Source organism: Phoenix dactylifera, chromosome 14 (genome assembly GCF_051530095.1).
Source record: "Phoenix dactylifera cultivar Ajwa chromosome 14, Ajwa_hap1_PhDact_Kaust_v1.1, whole genome shotgun sequence".
NCBI classification, from domain to species: domain Eukaryota; kingdom Viridiplantae; phylum Streptophyta; class Magnoliopsida; order Arecales; family Arecaceae; genus Phoenix; species Phoenix dactylifera.
The window spans coordinates 20977618-21000558 of record NC_143203.1 but is presented as its reverse complement, the minus strand read 5'-3'; the positions used below and the strand labels follow the sequence as shown (position 1 = coordinate 21000558).

The window sequence follows — 22941 nt, the reverse complement described above, 5'->3', positions numbered from 1 at the left end:
CGTAGATAAGAAATATCTCCAAGGAGAAGAGGAGTGATGGTGGCAATGACTTAAGGAACATGTCAACTATAGAAGAACTGAAAAGGAGTTAGGTGGTAATATGGTTCCCAAAAATATTTTACACAATCACAATACTCAATATGGACAAAATGTTTCAGATTTTTAATGCATCAACCTGCGATGGAACATCAATAGCAATAAGTTCAACTGTGTCCTGGGGCCATTTTATTTGTTTGAGATAGAGCAAGAATGGAGAGGTGGGGTTTTCCTTTTCCTTCTAAATGAAAAAAAGAAGCAGTCACCAAAAAAATGAGAAAAGAAAGGAGGTTAAGACTGAGGAGTCAGTGGTAGAATTGGACTGTGATTCAGGTTGTTCTAGAGATTAAGCCATCACATGGTCCAGTTTGGCATTCTTTTAAGTTTACTGATGAGTGCATTCGGTACTGACACATGCACGCACAAAACTAACCAAACATGCAGTCAATCCAAATTGGATTTATTAGAGGGCTCACAAAAGGTTGGCTGGAACATATCCTAGATTTAAATATTTATGCCAGCTATCCTTCACTCTAAATTTAAATTTTCATGCAGTTAATCTCGGCCAAGGTGAATCATTGTCTTCATAGCTGATGGTTCTACCTTTTTAGAGTGCCAAAATATATTAGTCTTGGTTATCTTGATGCAGCTTAATATGAAGTTTCATTGGGTAGTATCTTTTACATGTTTGGGGTTCATGTTGTGTTGCACTTTTTTGAGACCAAATCTTGTTAGCTAGAATACTGAACAACAAGAATGGTCTGTCACTTTTGACATGAAGCGAAACACTTTGCAACGGCTCGAGCATCATGGAGGTCGGTTTGGCTCTGTTTCTTCTTCAGAAAATGACATTTGCAATCCAAAGTTCATACGGGACCTACCTTTGTTGGTGTTTTTTAAATTCGATGTGTGTGTGTGTGTGTGTGTGTGTGTGTGTGTGATCTTTTTCTTTGCTCTTGTTGTGCGAACAAGAGCTGAGCAGAGCAGGTGTGGACGAGCCGTAACTACTGAGGTAGCAAGGAAAAAGCACAATCACCTGAGGAATGGGCTTGAATTCACTCATCTTGATTCCTAAGGCTCTCTCTCTCTGTCTCTCTCTCACACACAGCTGAAATCAGGGGGAGTACAGGAATTGAATCCTGATCACTGGCATCCAACTTTTAATGGCTCTACCAACCAAACTGGTTATCAGACGAAGGCAGTTGTGATAGCTCAAAGTTCTAGTTGTTGTTGGAGTGCAGGTATCCCTCGCATTGGATCTAGCTGCGAAGAGATGATTCATGATACATGAACCAATGCAGGTTTATTGGAGGTTGCTTCCTTCGTTAAGCAGCAATCTGAAGGGGTGAGAACATGTACCATTAGCTGAAAAAAGGACAGGTGAAAATGGCCCGGCACAAAAACAGAGCAGGGCCTTGGTTGAACACAGCAGAGGAGGATGACTCCTTTTCAGACTTTGCCAAATGCTAGAGCGTAATAGGTGCCGCATGCTTGTCGGGTGGACTATACAAGCATGCAAGGGTACTGACCAAATCATAATAATTTCAAAGCAATCATAATAATTCTTCGATCCTCGAAATTAATTTAAATAAGATCTAATCAAATCTTTCTCATAATCAATTATCCCAAAGTAACATAACTCAAATTATTTTAATCAATTATTATTATTTAAATTGAATAAAATATTCAAACTAAACTAAACTAGTCTAACTAAGCTATGCTAGAAGTCCAAACAATTACGAATATCTTTAGATGATCTAGCATACTTTTCCAAATTTCAAGTAATCATGATTGAGGATCTGAAAAATAGAAAAAAAAAAAGAATATGAACTACACCAACCGAGTAAGCAATATAATACATCAAAATGGTGTCTAAGCATGTCGAACAAATAAATAATTAAATTACATGATAGTGACTAGGAATAAATTAAATCTCGAATAATATATCTATTTTTTTCAAAAAGTTATTCTTTATAAACTAATATCAGACTCAACATCAAGCAATAGTTATGTAACCTAATGGCATGGGTAGATAGCAGATACAGAATGCATAAGTGCTAGATAGCAGATATCACTATTCTAATCATTGGTTGTTTGGTATTGAAATCAGTTTCTCAAATTACAAGTCAACAAGGCTAATGCATCATCTCCATTGGCGGGGCCAGATTATAGCCGTGCTGAGAATATACATAAACAGATTTAATAATTTACCCAATCATATTTTCTAAATTTTATCTTACAATTATATTATAGTACGTAACATATTTTAAAACAATTATGACCTTAAAAATAACATGCTTGGCCCATTTAATCAAATTATAATGGAGATCATAATCAAATTTAATAAACTAATTCTATTTTTTTCAAAGGTTAGAAAATACATTTTAAAGTGTTAGGTTACCTTTTCTTTTGCTTTAAAATTTCACTTCAGTTAGATAGGCTGGATTCACCTATTCAAAACTATTAAAATCCAACATCAACAACTTTGAAACCCAAAAAAACTGAGAACGGATTAAAATTGGCAAAGTAATCCAATTTGGGGCACTACATGTTGTATGGAGTCATAGTCCTAATCTCACCTTCAAGTTTCTCAATATCCAACTTGTCGGTGTGCTTTTATTAAATCAGTACCCCAAAACTTAAGCTTTTTGTCGATGATTGAAATTAGATACCTAAAAATCAACATCTTAGTTTCTATTCTTGATTAATCGATCTATTACAGAATCATAAACAAACTCTAATATACTCTCAGTAGTAGAAGATTTGAGCATAGAACATTCCTCAAGATCGATAAGTAATCTCAATTTCTTTCAATCAGATGGAGGTATGATATGAGTATAAGCTTCGAATCTAGGAGAAAAGTAATCAACACCGAAATATTCTACATTTCTGAGATACACCAATATTCCACCGGCCCAAGACTCCAGGTGCTAGAATTTTTTTTAGCACAGAAGATAGGAGAACCTACTAATTAAAATGACACAATTACATCCAAATCAGTCAAGATTCAAAATCCCAAATCAGTCAAGAATCAAAAACATTTTTTTCTTTGGCGACAAATGCTTTAACAAGAAAAACCATCCAATTTTTTTCTAATTCAAAAAGATACTATTTCTAACCAGCGGAAAAATAATTTAAATCACCGTACTTTCGTTGTGCACTCTAATTTAAACCACCAATATCGTTATCTCTACAGTTTTGAGAATCTAAACCATTAAACGCTACGTAGCAGTCGTTCCCAACAATATTTTAAAAGACCGTATAACACCCCGATCTTCATGCGCTCCCATGTCAGGCGCCCGGGTCCTCTCCACGGTCCGCCTCAACTCCATCATCGCCGCCCATCTCCGTCACGGCCGCCTGATCGATGCGGCCGGATTGTTCCGAGACAATCCCCATCATCTAGACATCAAATCATGGAATCTGATGCTCTCTGGGTACGCCCGGAACGGATGCATCGAGTACGCCCAGAAGCTGTTCGACGAAATGCCTCATAAGGACGTCGTATCATGGAACACAATGATGGCCGGCTTCAAACGCGCCGGCGACTCGCTCAGTGTGTTCGGTCACTTCTTAGAGATGGTCCGGTCAGGATTGAGGCCCACCGGATCGACGCTGGCCACTGTTATCACTGCTTCAGTAGCCAGCTCCGCGATTGTCCCACATCTTCACGCTGTTGCTATCCGCATGGCATTGGATTCCAATACGTTCGTTGGAACTGCTCTCATCAGCGGTTACGCTAAGTTGAAAGATCCGAATTCTCTCCGCCGGGTGTTCGATGAAATTCGTGTTAAGAATTTGGTATCGTGGACTGCTGTAATTATCGGATACATGGAGCTTGGGAGTGTTGTTGAGGCCCGGCAGGCCTTCACGATGATGCCAGAGAGGAATGTTGTAGCATGGACTGCAATGATCAATGGCTACATCGATAATGACAGCCTCGATGATGCAAAGCGGTGCTTCGATCAGATGCCTGAGAAGAATGTGGTTGCATGGACGTCGATGATCAAAGGATATGAGCGCAGCGGGCAGTTTGATGACGCTCTAAATTTGTTCATTGAGATACATAGATGCTGCAGCATCAAGCCAAACCAATTCACGTACTCCGCAACGCTCAGTGTCTGCGCTCGGTGTTGTTCCCTTGTTGCAGGCCAGTCGGTCCATGCACAGCTTTTGAAGTCTGGGCTGCCATTTGATATGATCTTATCAAGCTCCCTTGTGGAGATGTATGGCAAATGTGGGGACATCGATTCTGCGGTCCAAGTGTTCGAGTCTATGAAAGTCCATAATCTTGTCTCATGGAACTCCATGATCGGATGCTACGCAAGGCATGGTCTCTCCAGAAGAGCACCGGAAGTTTTCGAGAGGATGAAGGAGGAAGGTGTTCGACCTGATCATGTGACATTCATTTGCGTCTTGACAGCCTGCGTTCATGGTGGACTGGTCAAGGAAGGGGAAAGGTACTTCCGGTCGATGCAGAGGGAGTTCAAGATCGAGCCAAGGATGGAGCATTATGGGTGCATGGCGGACCTGTTGGGTAGGGCTGGACAGCTTGATGAGGCAGAGAGGCTGATCAAAGAGATGCCATTCGAGCCGGACATGGTTGTCTGGGGAGCACTGATCGGAGGATGCAGACTGCACTCCAGTTTGGAGTATGGGTTGTCTGCTGTTGAATCAATCCAGAGATTGGAGAAGGATCACCCAGCAATCTACGCAATGATGTTGGGGTTTTATGGGGATAGGGGGGATTGGAAGAGAGTGGATGAGTTGAAAGAGATTATGGAAAGGGTGGGTGTTCGAAGAAAGCAGCAGGGAACCAGCTGGGTTGAGTCTCCTCTCATCCTGCAGAGGTGAAATTAGAAAGAAGGCTATAAACATCCATTAAATTCAATTGGTGGAGCAGAGGAAAAAATAAATCACCTAGGGTTTCCGGTGAGAGAGAGAGCACACTATGTAATCACAACCAAAACTATCCAGGCTCCTTTTGGAAGTCCCTTCGGTAATAGAGAGACCACCACCCGGCATGTTAATGGCATGACCTGTGCAAATTATGGAAGATAATTAAAGAACAATCTAGCATCATTCAGTAATTAGGGGGGAAAGGAAGAAAAAGAGAGAAGAAAAGGAGAGAAGGAGATACTACCATCATTCATTTAAAGTACAAAATCCTTGTTAAAGAACTGAACTGCATGCAGAGACAACACCAGTTATACATATTAACGTCTCCAACTAACCATAATCTGTGTGACTGTTAGAACACACTACAGAGCAATGTTACAACACAATCACCAGCACTGCTAAAACCAATTGGAAGTCAAGACTAAGGTGACCCATCAGCATGGCCATAAAAGGAACTCTCGACCATATATGAACAAGAATAACTGATAACACTTAGTAAGCTTTTATAACAGCAAAATAATGATCCAATTATACTAATTTGCACTTCTCCAAGAAAACTAAACAGAAACATCAGTCTGATGTTTACAATAGCAAACAGCATTCATGAACTCTGCTACTAAAGCTGTTGATGGGTCAGACCAAAAACCCTGACCCTTCTATTGGGTGATTTTATACACCCCAGATTTCATACAAAAAAATAAAGACAAGAAAACAAGGAAAAACAAAAAGAAAGCCTAGAATTGTACCAGCATATTTCAACCAAATTTGAAGCCACCAGAAGGAACAGAGGACTGGTTAGCTCTGAATTCAAATGCTGTGCCCTCGGCAGATCCCTGCACGACCTGTCCTTCATCATCTTCCTCAACCCAGAACCTCTCTAAGATCTTTATGGTCCTCTCATAGATCTCATTGTTGTCATGGCCCTGCAGATTCTCGATCTTATCTAGCCCCTCGCATCCATCGATCATCTGTGCGTAAGGGTTTATTCCTCCAGTTCTACCCAAGTCTTTCTCAGCCTCACCCACCTTCAGAATGTTCTCAAGGCCCTCAAGGCACACAGTCACAATTCTTGGGTCAGGGCATACCAGAAGATCACATAGTGGCTTAATGCACCCTTGGCTCACCAAAAAGCTGCAAAATGAAAGGCAAAACGGAAAAAAGGTTTTTATCAATTCTGAAACGCAGAAGAATCTGAAGTTATACCTTCAACGTTCCATAATTGCAAGATATTTACTAATTGACAAGTACACAGTCAAGAACAATGCCTAACAACATTGAAGACAATGAAAAATATTCATCTGCTTTCATATCTTAACAGCTTTCAATATCACATTAAAAGTTACCTTAATTAGTGATATGCTATTATCACAAGCAACATAATTCATCTGTCTAACAATGTTCCCAAGGATGAGTATTCATTTGCTTGAACCAAGGTATTAAATTCTATTGGATGAGGTTGTCCTGGCTTTTCCGTGGAACGAGACGCACCGCCATCCCACCCCATCCTAACACTGGGGACGGGATGTTCAAAGACATACCAATCGAGATGTTGGAATATTGGTAGGACGGTACTATCCCGACACTGGGGATGGTACCCTGTCCCGATGTCCCATGGGACATCCAGGACTTGAGTCCTTGGCTTGAATTTTATATTAAAAGTTATTTTGTGACGGGCTTCATCTTATTTTTCTTTACCTTAATGAATTGGGTGTGCCTTCCCCTCATGCAAGAGAGGAAGTTGTCTTCCTTGGTGTATAATCACAAACAACAAATTATGTTTCCTTAATCATGGTGAAAAATATATCAACATATTTTACAGCGACATATACACAATTGGCAACATAGAAATATGTAACATATACTCTACTTCACATGCACTCATTTTGATCATTCAAAAAGATATTTTAAGGAAATAGGGTTGACTTAAAAATAAGTTTAAAAGGTCAATCAAACCTAAATAATAATTTAAATCCACTTAAGAATCTTGTCAACCTACAGATAATTTTCCTTACAAATATATACCAGGTATTAAGGATGGATATTCCATTGTTTAGTTTTCATGTCAACAGCAACCAAACAGCGCGAAAAGGAATACCAAACTACTGATAATTGAGCTCATGCATTAGATTCACTCTGAAAAGGACGCACGGACAACACATTGCAGATCAGCAATTTATTAGCATGCGTAACTGGTCAAGATATTATGTCAGGCCAGCTTAATAGCTCAAAATAGGTAAAAGCACTAATAAGTTCACATGAGAAGCATAACATACTGGATCTGCTCATTGGAACCCCCTGATGTAGTGTTTGATATAGCCCATGCTGCCTCTTTCTTAATGTCAAATTCTGCATGTTGCAGCAGCTGTACTAGAGGATTAATGATGTTTGCATCAATAACAGCCTGTGGCATGGCATGGATCAAAAAAGGTACTTAAAATCAGGGTTTCCTCCAACGAATAATTCACTATACCACTTTGAGGTTTCTTTTTCTGAGGGGGAAAAAAATAAAACAAAAGACAAGGAACTGCTTGGTTGAAATGGTCTGACTCCAGCTCGCACATACTTTACCTGGATCTGAGCTCTATTCCCAGCAGTGATGTTTGAAATGGTCCAGCATGCCTCTTTCTTGATGCTTTTTTTATGATTTTGTGTGAGAAGTTGAAAAAGACAACGAAGTGCTTGGTTGTCAATTACAACCTAAGAACGTGCACCACTAGTAAGTCTGAATCTTTAATAGGCAAATTACAGCTAAAGAAATAGTTTAACACCCAGCAAATAAGAATAGAAGAACTCAATGTTATGGGTGTACATACTAAGCTTTGTAGTTGGGAACCCATTTTAACAATAAAGGCAACGAGGAGATGTTCATTGTTCATACACTCCAATATGCCTTCCAAGGACAGCATACTGGAGTACTGAACCTGACACTAAAAAATAACTATCCTTTGTACTGATATAGTCATCTGAGGCGTTGAAATTCCTGAAGTGAAGATGCTATATAAGATTCCACTTTGATGGTGAGTTATTACAGCTGTTTGTTTATCAGGATATTAGACAAGTTCCCCGGTCATAAATCCTAATATATTAATTCAGTGTTCCAGCTTACCCTTATCCTCTTTTCCACAACCATGCTGCCTACCAGTACTCTTTACAGGTACATGATAAATATCAGGACTCGGAGCACCCATACTCCCCCACTGTCACAGAAAAAGCACCAACTTGCAGCAGCATATAAACAGACAGTGGTTTAAAGATTTGTATTGATTGCATTGAGGAAAACTCAAACACGTGATCATGCAGAAAAATCCGATATTTTGAGTATCTCCTAAACATCAGGGGTAACAAACAGATTCAAATCATTTACTCAGAGTCAGTAGGTTCAAACAGATCATATATATTATGCATACATACATATTATATGTGTGTATATATACGTATATATGTATATGTATGTGTGTGCGTGTGCGTATAGAGGTGCACTAGAATCCAGTCCACCGGATTTTAAGTTGGATCAAGTCAGTCCTGACAGATGATGAGGGTCCAACACTGATGATCCAGGCCATTAGATGTGATCTACTACATCCAAAATACTTGCACACCAAAAATTATATGATTTGGAGATCCCAGCATATGCATCAAATCATAAAAAAATGCACTGTTTATGCACCAAGTGGTTAAAAAAATGCATTATCTCATGTTATTTGAACTGGTCAAAAAAGAATAGTTCAAATAACATGAAACAATGTTTATATTTTGCCACACGATGCATAGACTGAGTTTCAGAATTACATGATTTTTGGTGTGTAAGCAATTTAGTGGTAGTAGATCACATTAGCTCAGTCATCAATGTCGGACCGACATCCTCTGTCCAAGACTGATAAATCCGACTTCAAATCTGGTTAAACAGATTCTAGTCCTCTCTCTCTCTCTCTCTCTCTCTCTCTCTCTCTCTCTCTCTCTCTCTCTCTATATATATATATATATATATATATATATATATATATATATATATATATATATATATATAGATATAGATATATATATTCATCGATCTATCTATCTCTCTATCTATATATATAGGCCCAAAAATTGTGGCAGTGAGCTACAGCATGAAGTATAGCTATACCAATTCTGCAGGAGAGTAAACAATTGCCATCTAGTTTGCATCCTAATAATATGCAAACCTGAGTCTGAGCATCATCTCCAGTGACAATATTTCCCACTGTCCTAAGAGCAGGTATAAGAACTGTAGGAGATGGATGACTGAAGGAGAACCATTAATTGTCAGTAATGGTAAAAACAATACACAAAGGAACAAACAAAACAAAGAAGTGAATGGATAGCTCTTACAGCAGAAGCTGAATGAGCCTTGGGCAGACACCAGTCTCTATCACAGCTTGAATTTTGTCATTAGTTCCATCAGAAAGATAAGATAGTGCCCAACAAGCATCTGTTAGGACTTCTTCATCTGTTGAGTGAATAAGGTGCCGAAGAACAGGGAGTGCAACCTTTGTCTGGTATGACCAATCAGAAAGGTCGTTTAGCAGAATTGCACTTAAAAGAAAACATTAAGATTTTTTCTCATGGGTATCAATGACACTTAAAAAAGCCCCACACCTGATCAAATGGTGCTGGAGGCTTCCCACGGCAAAAGTTGGATAGCGACCATGTAGCATTCCTCAGCATCGATATTTTTGCATTTTCATTTAACTGAGCCAGTAATGGTAGGAGAGCACCATGACCAAGAACAAAGTCCCTACAACTTGGTGAGTCACCGGCAACATTACCCAGGGCCCATACAGCCTGTTTAAAGGTTGGAAGATAATATAATATTACCAGATATTCTAGAAGAAAATGAGGGTTTTGAATTATAGTTAGTCTATAGATGATCATACAGAGAAGAAACATAAATAACAAAGCAATTAACCTGCTCTCGAACATCATCATTAGGAGAGCTCAAAAGTTGCACAAACTTTGGAACAGCACCATGATCAATGACAACATGGGTATGCTCTGAAGTCCCAGAAGCCACATTAGTCAATGCCCATGCTGCCTCAAACTGCAAAAATTTAAATACATCAGTTATGAAATTACCAAATACAACTACCAAGTGAAATATAGCTTATCATTGGTATAAACTAGTAAAGATACACCATACCTGTAATTGTGGCATATCATGTCTTGAGAGAAATTCCACAAACCTGGGAACAACCCCTGTCTTGATGACCTCTTCAATAGGTGGACTCCTTTCTAGAAACATATTTAATTGTTTATCAACAACAGAACCTGTCCAGGCCCCAATAGATAACAAGCATATTCTCTTCAGCATATGTAGACATACCAATTGAAAGAAGTTTCCTGAACTGGGTAGTTGCTTCCAACTGCATAGCAGGATCATTGGACCATACTCCTTGCACCATTTCAGGAAGGCTTTCCAACTGCAGAGTACATAAAGCAGAAATTTTAACTGAGAGAGATAAGAATGATCAAATATTTGAGAGTTAGGTGCTACTTGATCACCTCTTCAATAATTGCCCAAAACAATTTTCCTCCTTTCCCAACCAACATATTTCAAAATTCAAACTGTTTTCAAATTGATTACATTTGTAAAAACAAAATAAAATAAGTTTTTGAACCAATCTTATGGGTATAAAAGGTTTAAACTAAAAAGATAAGCCAAAGAATTATGATGAAGTTACTTTTTGAATTGTAGATGCCCCTACATTATTACAGAATCAAAATACTCATTATTACTGAAAGATAAATCATGGTATTCAGTATTCACTCTCACTGTCCTTACTACAGTACGATTTCAAGGTTAATAGTCTCTGTGATAGCACTTTTTCCTTCCAAAAATATGACATAATCAGCCATGACGCATCTAAGCCACCATGATTGGTGTGTAACTCACTAAGTACAGCAAAAAAAAAAAATGTTAATTGTAAAACTTTACAACTGGGAGGCACACCATAGATACTTGTATTATTAAAAAGGCTTCCAAAAATATGTCATAATCAGGCATGATGCATAGAATCCACAAGGATAGGTGGGTAAATCACCCAGTACAGCAAGCAATGTCAACTGTAGTACTTTACAACTGAGAGGCACATAGATATTTATATCATTAAAAATGAAGAAAAACCCGTGCCGCCTCTGCTGCCACCTATGCGAGGCAGATTTTGAGGGCTGACCACCTGATGATCGAGGGTGACCCAGCAATAGTGATCGGCTGGATTTGCAGTCAGACGGAGGGTGGTGCTGCCCACCCGCTCCTGCTTGATATCCGGTGGAGTGTGAGCGGATGCACATCTTGGGCGCCAAGCATGTCTATTGTAAAGCAAACAGCGCGGTGGACTAGGTGGTCTTATTTGTAGCGGAGCACTCGAAGGCGTTCTCTGGACCAATACCCTAGCTATTCCTATTGCATTGAGCCACATTTTGTTTTATGACTTTATTGGATGTATTCATACTAGGCATGTATGATCTATCCACCTTAGCAAAAAAAGAAAGAAAGAAAGAAATAAGCATGGCTGTCATCTCCAAAAACTGCACAAGCAGTTCAGCTATTGACAGAATTTTAACACCGTCAAAAATCTTCAATTTAATTTGCATGTGAATTTGTTGCAAGACTCAATAAACCACAAAGCTAGTAGGGTTATACGCAATCCACGCAACAACAATTGACTATAAGTCAAGGGAATTAAAATAAAAGTGGTGAAAAATAGTTCTGCCATCAAAATCAAAAAAGTGCCACAAAACTACGAAACATGCCTAGTATTAAGTAGGTTGCCAACTAAGGATGGCTAAACTATGGTGAAGCGGTAGGTTCAGGGCGTATCAAATTGGATTAGTCGAGGACCGGCATGGTTCAGGCAATTTAATTGAGACCTAGGCCAGTTCACTTAAACTCCCCCCTGGCTCTGCTAGCTCACGATTTGATTCCACTCCCCCCCAACCGATATTCGACGGTCCGAGAGCTCCCTCCCTCTCTCTCTCTCTCGCTCGGGTTAAGGTTTCCTCAACCCTCCCCCTTCCTCCGTCACTCCCTCCCTCCTTTCCTCTCGCTCGCTCGCTCAATTTAGGGTTAGTGTTTTCCTTGGTCCTCAACCTTCCTCCCCTCTCTCTTCCACTCTCTCCTTTCTCCCTCTCCAGCTCTCCTTATTTCGGTACGCCCTAGAATAGCACAATACAGACTCATGCTATGCCAAACCGTTCATTGGCTGGTATGCCTTCTGATATCGGTATGGCGAACCTTACTGCCAACTATTATATCATATTTATTCTACCACATAAAAGTAAATCCCCATGCATCTTCATGGCTCAAACTCCAATCTAGGGAGCCTACCCTCCTACTCTTCTAATTTTACCCTCTGATTTTCTTTATTATTAAATTTTACCCTTTTGAAAAGGTTGAAGCTAATAAATGAACTTAACATTCTTTCTAAATCTCTCTATTATGAGCAAGGTCTAATAACCTGATTTCAGTTGGATAATGTGGAGTTTCTATTTCAGTTAGTTTGGAGCAAGGAATGCTGTACCGGCCCGTACCGGCCCGTACCGGCCGGTACAAACCGGTCCGGTCCTTGACCGGTACCGGAAACAGATGAAAACCGGTATTATCCGGTTTTCATCTGCGAACCGGCCGGTACGGTTTTTTTTTTTTTTTTAAGAAACCACAGCGCGAACCGGTTTTCATCTGTTTCCGGTCGGTACGGTTTTTTTTTTTTTTTTAAGAAACCACAGCGCTTCGCGCTGTGGCTTTTAAAACCACCGCGCGGCGCGTGGTTTCAAAAACCACGCGTCGCGCGTGGTTTTAAGGGAGAAGTGGCCCACGGGCCACTTTCCAAAAAAAAAACTTTTTTTTTTTTGGGAACCACAGCGCCTCGCTGTGGTTCCTAAAACCACGCGCCGCGCGTGGTTTTAAGAAGGAAGTGGCCAACGGGCCACTTCTTTCAAAAAAAAAAAAAAATGCTGTGGCCGACAGGCCACAGCTTTTTTTTTTTTTAATGGGAAAGGAAGTGGGCTCCGGCCACTCCTTCCCATAAAAAAACAAAGGAAGTGGCCTCCGGCCACTTCTTTCCCATCAAATCAACGAAAGAAGTGGCCGAAAGGCCACTTCTTTTCTGCTAATCTTGGATTAACAGCACGAAGTGGCCGAGAGTCTCGGCCACTTCTTAAGCCTCTCGTTCGGTTATAAAAACCGAACGAGGCTCTGTCCAGACTCCAAACAAATTGAGGTTCTAAAATCCAGGAGTGAGTCTCTAAAGAGTAATCAGAGACGGAAAGATTTGAGAGATAGCCCACAAATTGAGGAGGAGGTCCTGCCCAAAAAATCCAGCGGAGACTATTTAAGGTGCGGTTTTTTTATCCTATATTATTTCATTAATTTTGTTAATAATTTACTTAAAAAAAATAGTTTATAAATTATTTAAATAATAAGATAATGCAAAAATTTACTTTATTAGCTTAATTTTTTGATAAGTTGTCCTTTTATGATAGAAATGGAGCCATCAAGAAAAACGAACCCTGCAAAGCGTGATATTGGCTGGTCTTATGGGCGAAGACTTGGAAGTGAGGGGCAACGACACCAGTTTCAATGCAAGTTTTGCGACAAAGTTTTCAAGGGAGGAGGGGTAACCAGGTTGAAGCAACACTTAGCCGGAAATTCCGGTGAGGTTGCTACGTGCCGAAATTGTCCTAACGAGATTCGTGTGCTGATGAGGCAGAATCTCGCTGAGGCCAAAGAAGCGAAGGAGATGGCTTCCAAGAAGAGGGCGGAGGTCGATCGCCAAGCGGCAGAGCCACCTTCCTATCACTCTAGGGAGCCAGAGGAGGTCGAGGATCTAGATGGGGAGGAGGCAGATATTCAGGCGGCCATGCATGCAAGCCTGGATGATCAGTGGCAGCAGGAGGAGGTGGCCAGGCATAGGGCTCGATTTGAGCCCCCTGCATACGAGTCGGGCGGCGGTTCTCGAAGCACTAGACAAGATCCAGAGTTCTTGAGGACAACTTCAGTAAGGGAGGGCGTCGGCAAAGAACGTGGCCGGATTGCATCTATGCTGGGTAGTTTTGGTAGCCGAAAGAAGTCATCTAGAGGAATTCCAGAAGGAGCGACAATTCATGATGTAGATCCGCATGCTCTCCCCAGTAGAGATTCAAGGCAGCAGAGGGTAGACACAATGTGGATGAAGGATAAGAAGAAAACTATGTGGCGAGCTATTGGATCCTGGTTTCACTTCAGCCACATCCCAGCGAATGTGGCAGACAATACATACTACAGGTCTGCCATTGCCGCCATACAAGCTGCCGGTCCCGGTGTAGCTCCTCCAGGCCCGAAGGATATATACGGTGAGCTTTTTGACAACAATAAGGAGGAGCTGGAGAATTGGATTGACTTTTACAAGAGCAAGTGGCCCATATATGGACTAACCATTATGTGCGATGGTTGGACCGGTCCGACCAGGCGGAGCATCATCAACTTCCTGACATACTGTGATGCTAAGACCTTCTTCCACAAGTCGATTGATGCTTCGGCTTATGTGCACAACACCTCGTACATGCTGAAACTTATGGAGGATGTGATTGATCTGGTAGGAGAGGAGAATGTCGTGCAGGTCGTCACTGATAATGGGCCGCAATATAAGGCTGCCGGGCAGGTCTTGATGGAGCGGCGGCCACATATTTTCTGGACCCCATGTGCTGCACATTGTATCGATCTTATGTTGATGGACATTGGAAAGATCCGTAGGGTGCAACAAACGGTGGAGACAGCCCAACGCATTACGAGGTATATTTATAACCATAACTGGGTTCTTTCATTGATGAGAAAGTATGCAGGGGGAGAGATTCTGAGACCAGGAGTCACACGGTTTGCTACCAACTTCATCGCACTTGATAGCATACTCGAGAAGAGAGGAGCCCTACGTCAGATGTTTGCCAGTCCCGAGTGGTATGATAGTAGATATTCTTATGCCGGCACTGAAGGGAGCAAGATAGAAGACTTGGTGACGAGACAGCCATTCTGGCAGCGGGCTACTACAATAGTCAAGCCTATCAAACCATTATATGAAGTGCTGCGGGCCGTAGATAGCGAGATCTACCCCCAGATGGGGTTTTTGTATCACATGATGGTCAAGGCAAAGGATCAGATTATAGAGGCAGATCCAGCACATGGCCGGTCATACATCAACATCATTGAGCAACGGTGGGGAGCGCAAATGGGTACGGAATTACATCTAGCAGGTAAACTAAGATATAATTATAGTGACAATTATAGTGATGGATATAATTATATAATTATGCTAAGATAGTCTCGTATATGTGCAGCATACTATCTAAACCCCCGATTTCAGTACAGCATAGATGGAATTGGTATGGATGAAACACTTCTGGATGCTTTGCGTAATGTGATTTACAAGATGGAGGCAGATCCAGAAAAAGCGGCCCTATGTCTTGAAGAGGTAATTATGATTTAGTAATTACCAGCATGTGTAAGTATATCAGCATCTTCAATTATTAACATGGTTTTCTTATGCTTATTTTTCACAGAGCAAATTATTTAGAGAGGGCAGCTACAGTTTTGGCCAACGAGCGGCTGTCGTCAGCAAACACAATATGAATCCAGGTATGTGACACATCAGGAAAACATTCACCTGGTGTTACTTAGTTACTATTATGGAACTATCATATATGTAATTTTCATAAATATTTTTGCAACTGAATGGTGGGTGCATTTTGGCGGATCCGCGAGAAATCTAAAGCGGATAGCTATCCGGATCCTCTCCCAAACAGTCTCCTCTAGTGGATGTGAGCGCAATTGGTCCACCTTCGCCCTTATCCACAGCAAACAAAGAAACCGTTTGACGCAAAAGCGCCTCAACGACCTTGTTTATGTGCATTACAATTTGCGGTTGAGGCTAAAGTGCATCCAAGAGGAAGTGGAGCTCAAGTATACAGATCCGATTTACGGGTCCTTCACCGCTGATGACGATGATTCACTACTCGGCTGGCTTGTAGGCCAGCAGCAGGAGCCCGAGCTTGACGAGCCAGGATCGCCTCCACGACTAGCTACCTTCATAGCCACCGAAGCTGGGGTCGATCCAGAGCAATGGGCTGAGCGCAATATTCCACGCACTCCCAGAGCTGATCAGTCGCAGGCACAGGGGAGCCAGACAGAGAGGGCCAGGAAAGGAAAACAAAGAATCCCAATGGAGAGTGTCGAGGAAGAGACTTGGACTAGCAGCGATGAAGGTTCTGGTGGTGATGGATCTTCTAGCCATGGAGGGAGCGGAGGACAGTATGGTACTCATGAGACACAGCCGGAGGGTGGTCTTTATTTCACCGGTGAGTCCCAATTTATGGGTGCTACACAGGATACGGACCACGGTCGACCACCTGATAGATATCGTGCGGATATTATTGGATATAGAAGACGGGCTCCTCGAGGTCGTTCAGGAAGACAGGATACGACTGCAGATCCGACAACATACGGATACGGATTCTATTATCCACAGCCTCAGTCTGACGAATACGGATATGGTGCATTGGATTTTGCTTCCGCCATATTTGGATGGGCCCCTACACAATCAGAGGACACCTCTCAGAGCCAGAGCGTGAGCGAGAGATCCGACAGTTCTTATAACCTGGCGCGCGTTCCTTCTGATTGGGTTGATTTGCCTCCTCCTGATTATACTTATGATCCAGATATCTACGAGAGCCATCGGCACTCGTCCCGATTTTAGATATCCTAGAGTACTTTAAATGTATGTAAATGATTGTATCTTAATTTGAAGATATTTTATGTGTATGATTTTATCATTTGGAACGGGAGGAAAACATAACATGCAATCATGCATCATATATGTTTCAAATTTCAACCCTAAATTTAAATATGAAAATATCAAAAATCATGAAAAAAGTAATAAAAAAACATCAATTTTCACTTAATTTAAGATCCAACAGAGACAACATTAAAAAAAAAAAAGTCTGGCTCGCGGTAACGGCCGGTACGGTACCGGTCCGGACCGGTACGGCGGACCTTGGTTTGGAGGTTTCAGCATTTTCACTTCAAGCTTCAGAAGTTCAGGTAAAAATATAGGAAAAATTCAATTAAAAAAAAGATAAGGTTATTTCACAAAATTTTGGAGTAATTTGTTATAGATAGGTTCTTTATTCATATAGTTTTGCAATTGTAGCCTGAAGTTAGTATTGTGTTAACTATAGTTCATAATAGTATATGTGAAATATAATTCATAAAGAATATTGATATTTTGTATTCCAAAGATATATTTATATATATAACTTCTTTAAGGAAAAAATTCTGTTTTTGGAAAATTTATGATACTTAGCAATTGTGAAACATTTCAGCAGTCAGCATATTCAAGTCTTTTCCTTCATCAATTTTTGGAAGAACGTGCAAATATATGGAGTTTTGGGCATTCTTTCTCACATATTGGAAGTTATTAACTAAATGCATGTAGTTGTAGAAAATTATATTTCATATTAAAAAAATATTGTTGTGAACAATTATTTCCTATTTAATTGTTCCCAATGGTATTATAATGGGGTGTTAGTAGTGGCCTCAACCTGGTAAGTATTGCACTCATCACCAACATAGGGCCTCAAAGAAGCATCCATGGCTACTTGTGGTCAGTGTTGTGTGAAAAAGGATTATAATTTAAAACCACTCACTTTAAGCAGACAACGAAGAATGAGTTTCAAAGTTCAGTTTCAGCTTACTTCTAAGTGAAACCAATCAATTCGGTCAAAATGACTAATTTCAGCCAAAAATTCAACTGATACATAAATCACAATACATGCCCATCATTTGGTGAATCAAATCTTGACCATTCATCATATGCTAAAATATCATCTGCATTGCATGTGATCGGATTGCAATGATTAATAAAATCTTGTGCAGCATTATTCATATAATTTTAAAAGAAAAGTGATAAATAATGTGATCACAACCATCAACATCTTCTTTTTAATTGGACGAGTCCAATGGAATCATGGGTATCCATATTAGCAATTGTGCATTGCACGTGGCTAGTCGCTAGTAGCTTATAAGACATTTGCAGGCAAGATGAGCTTCCAATGAAAAGGTTTAAAATTGAGAGCCACAAATGGTTCTACAGAAGCAGTTTTCAAATCAAGCCCTTACAAGGGATTGCATAATCCCTGTATAGCACGTTAACCAGGTCTTGGCCTGCATAAACAAAACAAGGTGACCACTTCCTGGCTCAGATAAAGGAGGTGTGGGAAGGGACTTGCATTGGGCGTAAGCTTGAATTCCTTGGGCTAAAAGGTACTGAAGGCTCTCAATGGTGAGTTGAACATACTTGAAATTTGATGTCACATGGAATTCAAATATTTTACCAATTCTATGATTCTATCTAAAGCAACAACACAAGTAGGAAATCAACATTAATTCACCGTTGATCTTTAATTGGAAGTTGATAAGCATAAAAAGAAAAGGAGATGAGACGATGATGAGTATATCATGTTGTTGGATGAGAAATCGAGTTGATTTATTCAAAAAAAGACAATATAGTTTTTTGGAAGATAAACGTCAAATGATGGTCTAGGAGGACCCGCATTCTATTATTATAGTATTTTATTGTAGATTTAATAATTTGGTCCAGAAAGGTCTCCAAATCTTGCTTGGGCCTAAATTTGTTTCTAGCTCTTATAGTCTTCCTATAGTCTAGGAGGCTGCATCTTATCTACTTGATAATGGATTAAGACTCATGTTTATTCTCTTTTTTCTCCTTAATAATGACTATTTATTTATAGACCATAATCAACACAATTTCTAAATGTTTGCTTCAGAAATCCTTTAATGCACATTCTTGCTAATGATTACATCTTCAGGTAATGCCGACTATGCAGATGGACATTTAGATCTTACAACAGAACTTGTTTATGCTATGTTATGCCTTCTCATCTTTCATAAAACCCATTGACAAAAATCCAAGCCCCACCGTCAATGAGGTCTCCTCAAATCTTCGTCATGCATACACTAAACATCTACAGTCCTTCGCCACTTATCCTACTCCTACTCTTTCTTTCAGAAAATCATACTTTCATTCCTAAATTGATCGTGCATTCATTTGGCACTCTCATCTTTGTGATGTCTATTTCTGTGCAATGACCCTTTGCCTGCCCAATATTCTGATCTATATAAAATTAACTACCCTCCTTTGCTCCTTCAAAATTTTCCTCAAGTCTCAAAAGCATAAGGAATTACACAGAATACCAACATCATTTTCTCAACTATCCATGGTACTCCGACCTACCTCACCATCATTCAATCATATAGATGCAAGATAGTTAAATATTAGGAAGGGTATTCTTGGCCATTGATAATTGTTTAGGGCCATATTTTCATTTTTCTTCCCCTCAAAAATGCATTCCATATACTCTATTTGTCTGCTTTTATTCCATTATAAAAATTTAGAATCTTATCCTCCAACATTTAACTCTAGCATTTGAGAACCAATGTTGTTAAGAATGAGATCGGACCATGAACTGTAGAGGGGGATAGATTGGATCACATCATAGATTGAATGCAAATAATAAGATTTTTTTTCTTTGACTTGTACATTGTTTTAAAATTGTAAAAAAAATAATTAGGAAACCCAGTTAGATTTTTTGCTTGGATTGCATCAACTATAAAGTAGATGAATGAAGAATAGAAGGCCATCTATATAACCAGTCTAGTTCCCACCATCATAAGCCCATATATAGCACATCTAACGAAACAAGCATCATGTTTGATTATTCAAAAATATTTATATACAACCTATCAATTCAATTATCCTTTTCTACTCCCAAATCTTCTTTCATTAAAATGTTTTAGAAGTTAAAAGCTCTACCAAGTTTGTTAATTTACATGTTTGGGCATATTAGAGAAAACTAAATAATTTTAAAAAGCCATAAAGGAATTCTACATGATTTAATATGTAAATAACATGATCAAGTTAGAACTTATGATCCAAGGGATTGCGTAACACATAATATAGATTTACATTTTATGATCGTAGACCAAAGATGTTAATTTGACCACAGAGAAATAAAATTGATACACAGGACATACGTGGTTTTGCTGAAAAGAAACAGGCTTTGGCAGGGCAAACTGACAGAGATCCAGCATAATACAGTATGGTCCCTCATGATCTCATTATAAATATAATGCAATCTCATCACAGTCATGTCAGACATGTCCAAGCCTAATAATTTAACAGGCTCCAGAGCATAAACAACAAATGCTGCTCATAATAGATACGAATTCCTTCTGTAAACTACATGAGATACTGCTATATCACATTCATGATCCTAGTTTCATGCAGACCAGGTCAATACAATTGAATCCAGATATATCCAGTATTATTTACCGAGTACAACCAAAGCCAACGCAGGATGAAATCAGAGGAACCCACAGTACGAACCAATGCACATAAAAAAACCAAACTAAATTCAAATAAGAGGCATTGATCGTTAGATGAATCAAATTGATACTCCAATTTCAGAGCAAACAAAGCCAATCACGAAACAAGCAGGAAATGCAAAGGGCAAAAAATTTATGAAAAAAGGAAAGACTGGGTGATGAATGGACAGACCTTCTTCTCGATCCCGGCAGGGTGATCGATCTGGGCAGCGACGGCGGCGGCGGCTGCAGGCTGGAGGAGGGCCTCGCGGCGCTTCTTGAGGAGGTTGTCCTCCCGCTTGCTCTTCCGGATCTCGACGAGGTTGTCCTCCCGCCTCCGCCGCGCCTCCTCAGCGTCGACCCCCGTCTTGTAGGCCTTCTTCCGGACCTCCGTCCGCATCGTCGGCTGGAGAGACATCGCTACTCCCCTCCTCCTCCTCCTCCTCCTTCCCCTCCTCACCGATTAAAACCTAATGAAGATCGATATTGCGATCGAAATCGAGATAGAGTGGGAGAATGGCAGAGAGAATTAGGGTTTCTTAACCTCAAATTTGGGTGTTTTAGGGTCGAGATTTTTGAGAGAGAGACAGAGAGAGGAAATGGCCGAAAAAGCGCGAGAGCAGAGGGTGGTAATTAGTAGCAGGAACCTAAGGAGGAGACGAATTTAATAAATTTCCATATAAATTGCAATTTATGAAATTGAATAAATACTTCTGTTATTGTATTTTTTTTTTTTTTTTTTAGTTCGCCATTCTAGTTTTGATATATGCAGGAGGATGGTATATCGGCGGCACGACAATCATAAAAGCAGAACTCAGGACGGCATGAAAGCGCGTCACTTGTGTAAAGAGCATCCTAGAGGCTCGCGAGATCATTTTGAAAGGAGACTCCGCTATGGTGATCGATTGAATTTAGGACGCTGAGCGACATGTAGACGACCATTTTTTTTCTTAGCGATATACGGCGAATGGAAAGAGACTGTGACTCCTTTCAGGTTGCTCATATGTACCGAGAGGCGAATAGGACGGCTGATTGGGTTGCTTCTTTTGTTGCCCATCACTCCGAAGAAATCTTATGGATATGGTCTAAGATTATCACCCATCTTTTTGCCACGTATTGTATCTTCGCTCAGTTGGTTGCACTCACGCCAGATTAACATGAGTGACCATTCTACCAATATATATATATGCAGCCTTACTTCAACTATTCTTGCCCCTTGTTCTTAATATACTTGTTAGCCTTAGGGTGTCATCTTCTCTCTTCTTTGTCTTTTATTGGCCCAAGCAAAGGAGGCTCTTGTGCTGCATCAACAAGCCGGAGCTAGAATGCAAATCAACCAGATGCACATAATAAAAAAATATGACATTGGTCCATGAAGTTAAATGAATGGAGAGTGTTGACTCTGTCAAGTAAACTTTCTCATGACCTACATTAGGGCTAAGTTGTATCAATTTGCCAGTCATCTATTAAGTGCGAATGGATTAACCAAATCATATATTGTCACATTTGATTGCCTTGACAGTCAAAAACAGCAAATAGAGGCTTGTTTCAAATTTCAGCTGCCCAAGAACTACCAGTGTGTGTAATAGGACCGCAAGCCAAGTCAAAAATCTCATGAGGAAATCATCTTAGGTTAGGCTGATGAATCAAGATAGGTCCATGCTTCCTAAAATTATGTGAAGTTGCATGCCTGCAAGATTACATGAATCAAAACTCTTTTCTTATTGGATCAAACATGATCCCAATATCTTCTACAAATCCATGATTTTATTTAATGCATAATTTGTTAAAGATCTAGGGTTATGTTGGTGCAGATAATATGGACCCAGAAAGGGTATCATGATGCTCTTAACACCCAAGAACAGTTTCTACCTGGATGGGCTTTGAATTGTGTTGTGGGATTGCTAAGGACTGGATGTATGGCAAGCACTATTTTTCATTGGCATATTGGTACTAATGAGGCTACAAAGCCATGTCTAGATGATAGTGAACATAGGACCAAACTTCTCCTATTTAATCTTGAACTTGAGGATTTAAACTCGAGTAGCTTAGTTGTTTCTTCTAATTAACTTTTTGGGTTATTATTTTGAGACTCGATTCAAGCAAGCTAATAAATAGATTAGTTGCATTGGCATCCTGTGTTAGATGGTTTAGATACTGAAATATGAGTTGAAAGTACATGATCCTGACTTTTGCTTTCTGCAAAACATGCCAATAATTGAGATCAAGGACATTAGCTCATGTAATTGAAAAGAGATAGATGAGTCATTTCCATCAGGATGTAACTAGATAGCATCACTCAGGACCCCAGTTTCTCTTCAAAAACCTACTCTAAGGTAAAATAATTTAGAAATCAAAATTTCCATGGTAATCACATTGAGACAAGTATTCACAAGCCACATCAAATACCTAAAATTCTAAGCAATATTGTATCAAGTGCCTTCAGGTGAACCAAATCATGTAATTTTTATATTGAATATCTTGAAAGCAAAGTCTTCTAATACCAAACAGCAAGAAGGCTAGTTTCCAGTACTTTGACCAAGAATACAACCAGGTATGATGGGATTGCAAGTTAAGTT

General features: G+C 39.9%; 3 protein-coding genes across 4 annotated transcripts; 2 read left to right on the top strand and 1 right to left on the bottom strand.

The window, feature by feature from the left end:
• Positions 1-3099: 3099 nt before the first annotated feature.
• LOC103719308 (importin subunit alpha) lies at positions 3100-21135 on the bottom strand. Of its 2 annotated transcripts, XR_015972962.2 has the most exons (12): positions 20556-21011; positions 10277-10373; positions 10094-10185; positions 9863-9994; positions 9553-9738; positions 9286-9449; positions 9120-9198; positions 7504-7632; positions 7209-7336; positions 5682-6066; positions 4957-5075; positions 3100-4878 (listed from the first exon to the last, which is right to left on the bottom strand). XR_015972962.2 is itself a non-coding variant. In XM_039132538.3 (10 exons), exons 1-10 carry the CDS (start codon positions 20778-20780, stop codon positions 5691-5693), a joined length of 1608 nt encoding a protein of 535 aa, XP_038988466.3. In that variant the 5' UTR covers positions 20781-21135; the 3' UTR covers positions 5415-5690. The 2 variants fall into 2 exon arrangements, 1 of the variants encoding a protein (XP_038988466.3); XM_039132538.3 differs by lacking the exons at positions 3100-4878; positions 4957-5075 and having other exon boundaries at positions 5415-6066; positions 20556-21135.
• LOC103719328 (pentatricopeptide repeat-containing protein At2g13600-like) lies at positions 3325-5148 on the top strand. The gene has a single exon (XM_039132541.3). It carries the CDS (start codon positions 3325-3327, stop codon positions 4888-4890), a length of 1566 nt encoding a protein of 521 aa, XP_038988469.3. The 3' UTR covers positions 4891-5148.
• Positions 14341-15649, top strand: LOC149751394 (uncharacterized). The gene is made up of 3 exons (XM_089927100.1): positions 14341-15177; positions 15262-15395; positions 15484-15649. Exons 1-3 carry the CDS (start codon positions 14370-14372, stop codon positions 15565-15567), a joined length of 1026 nt encoding a protein of 341 aa, XP_089783226.1. The 5' UTR covers positions 14341-14369; the 3' UTR covers positions 15568-15649.
• Positions 21136-22941: the final 1806 nt, after the last annotated feature.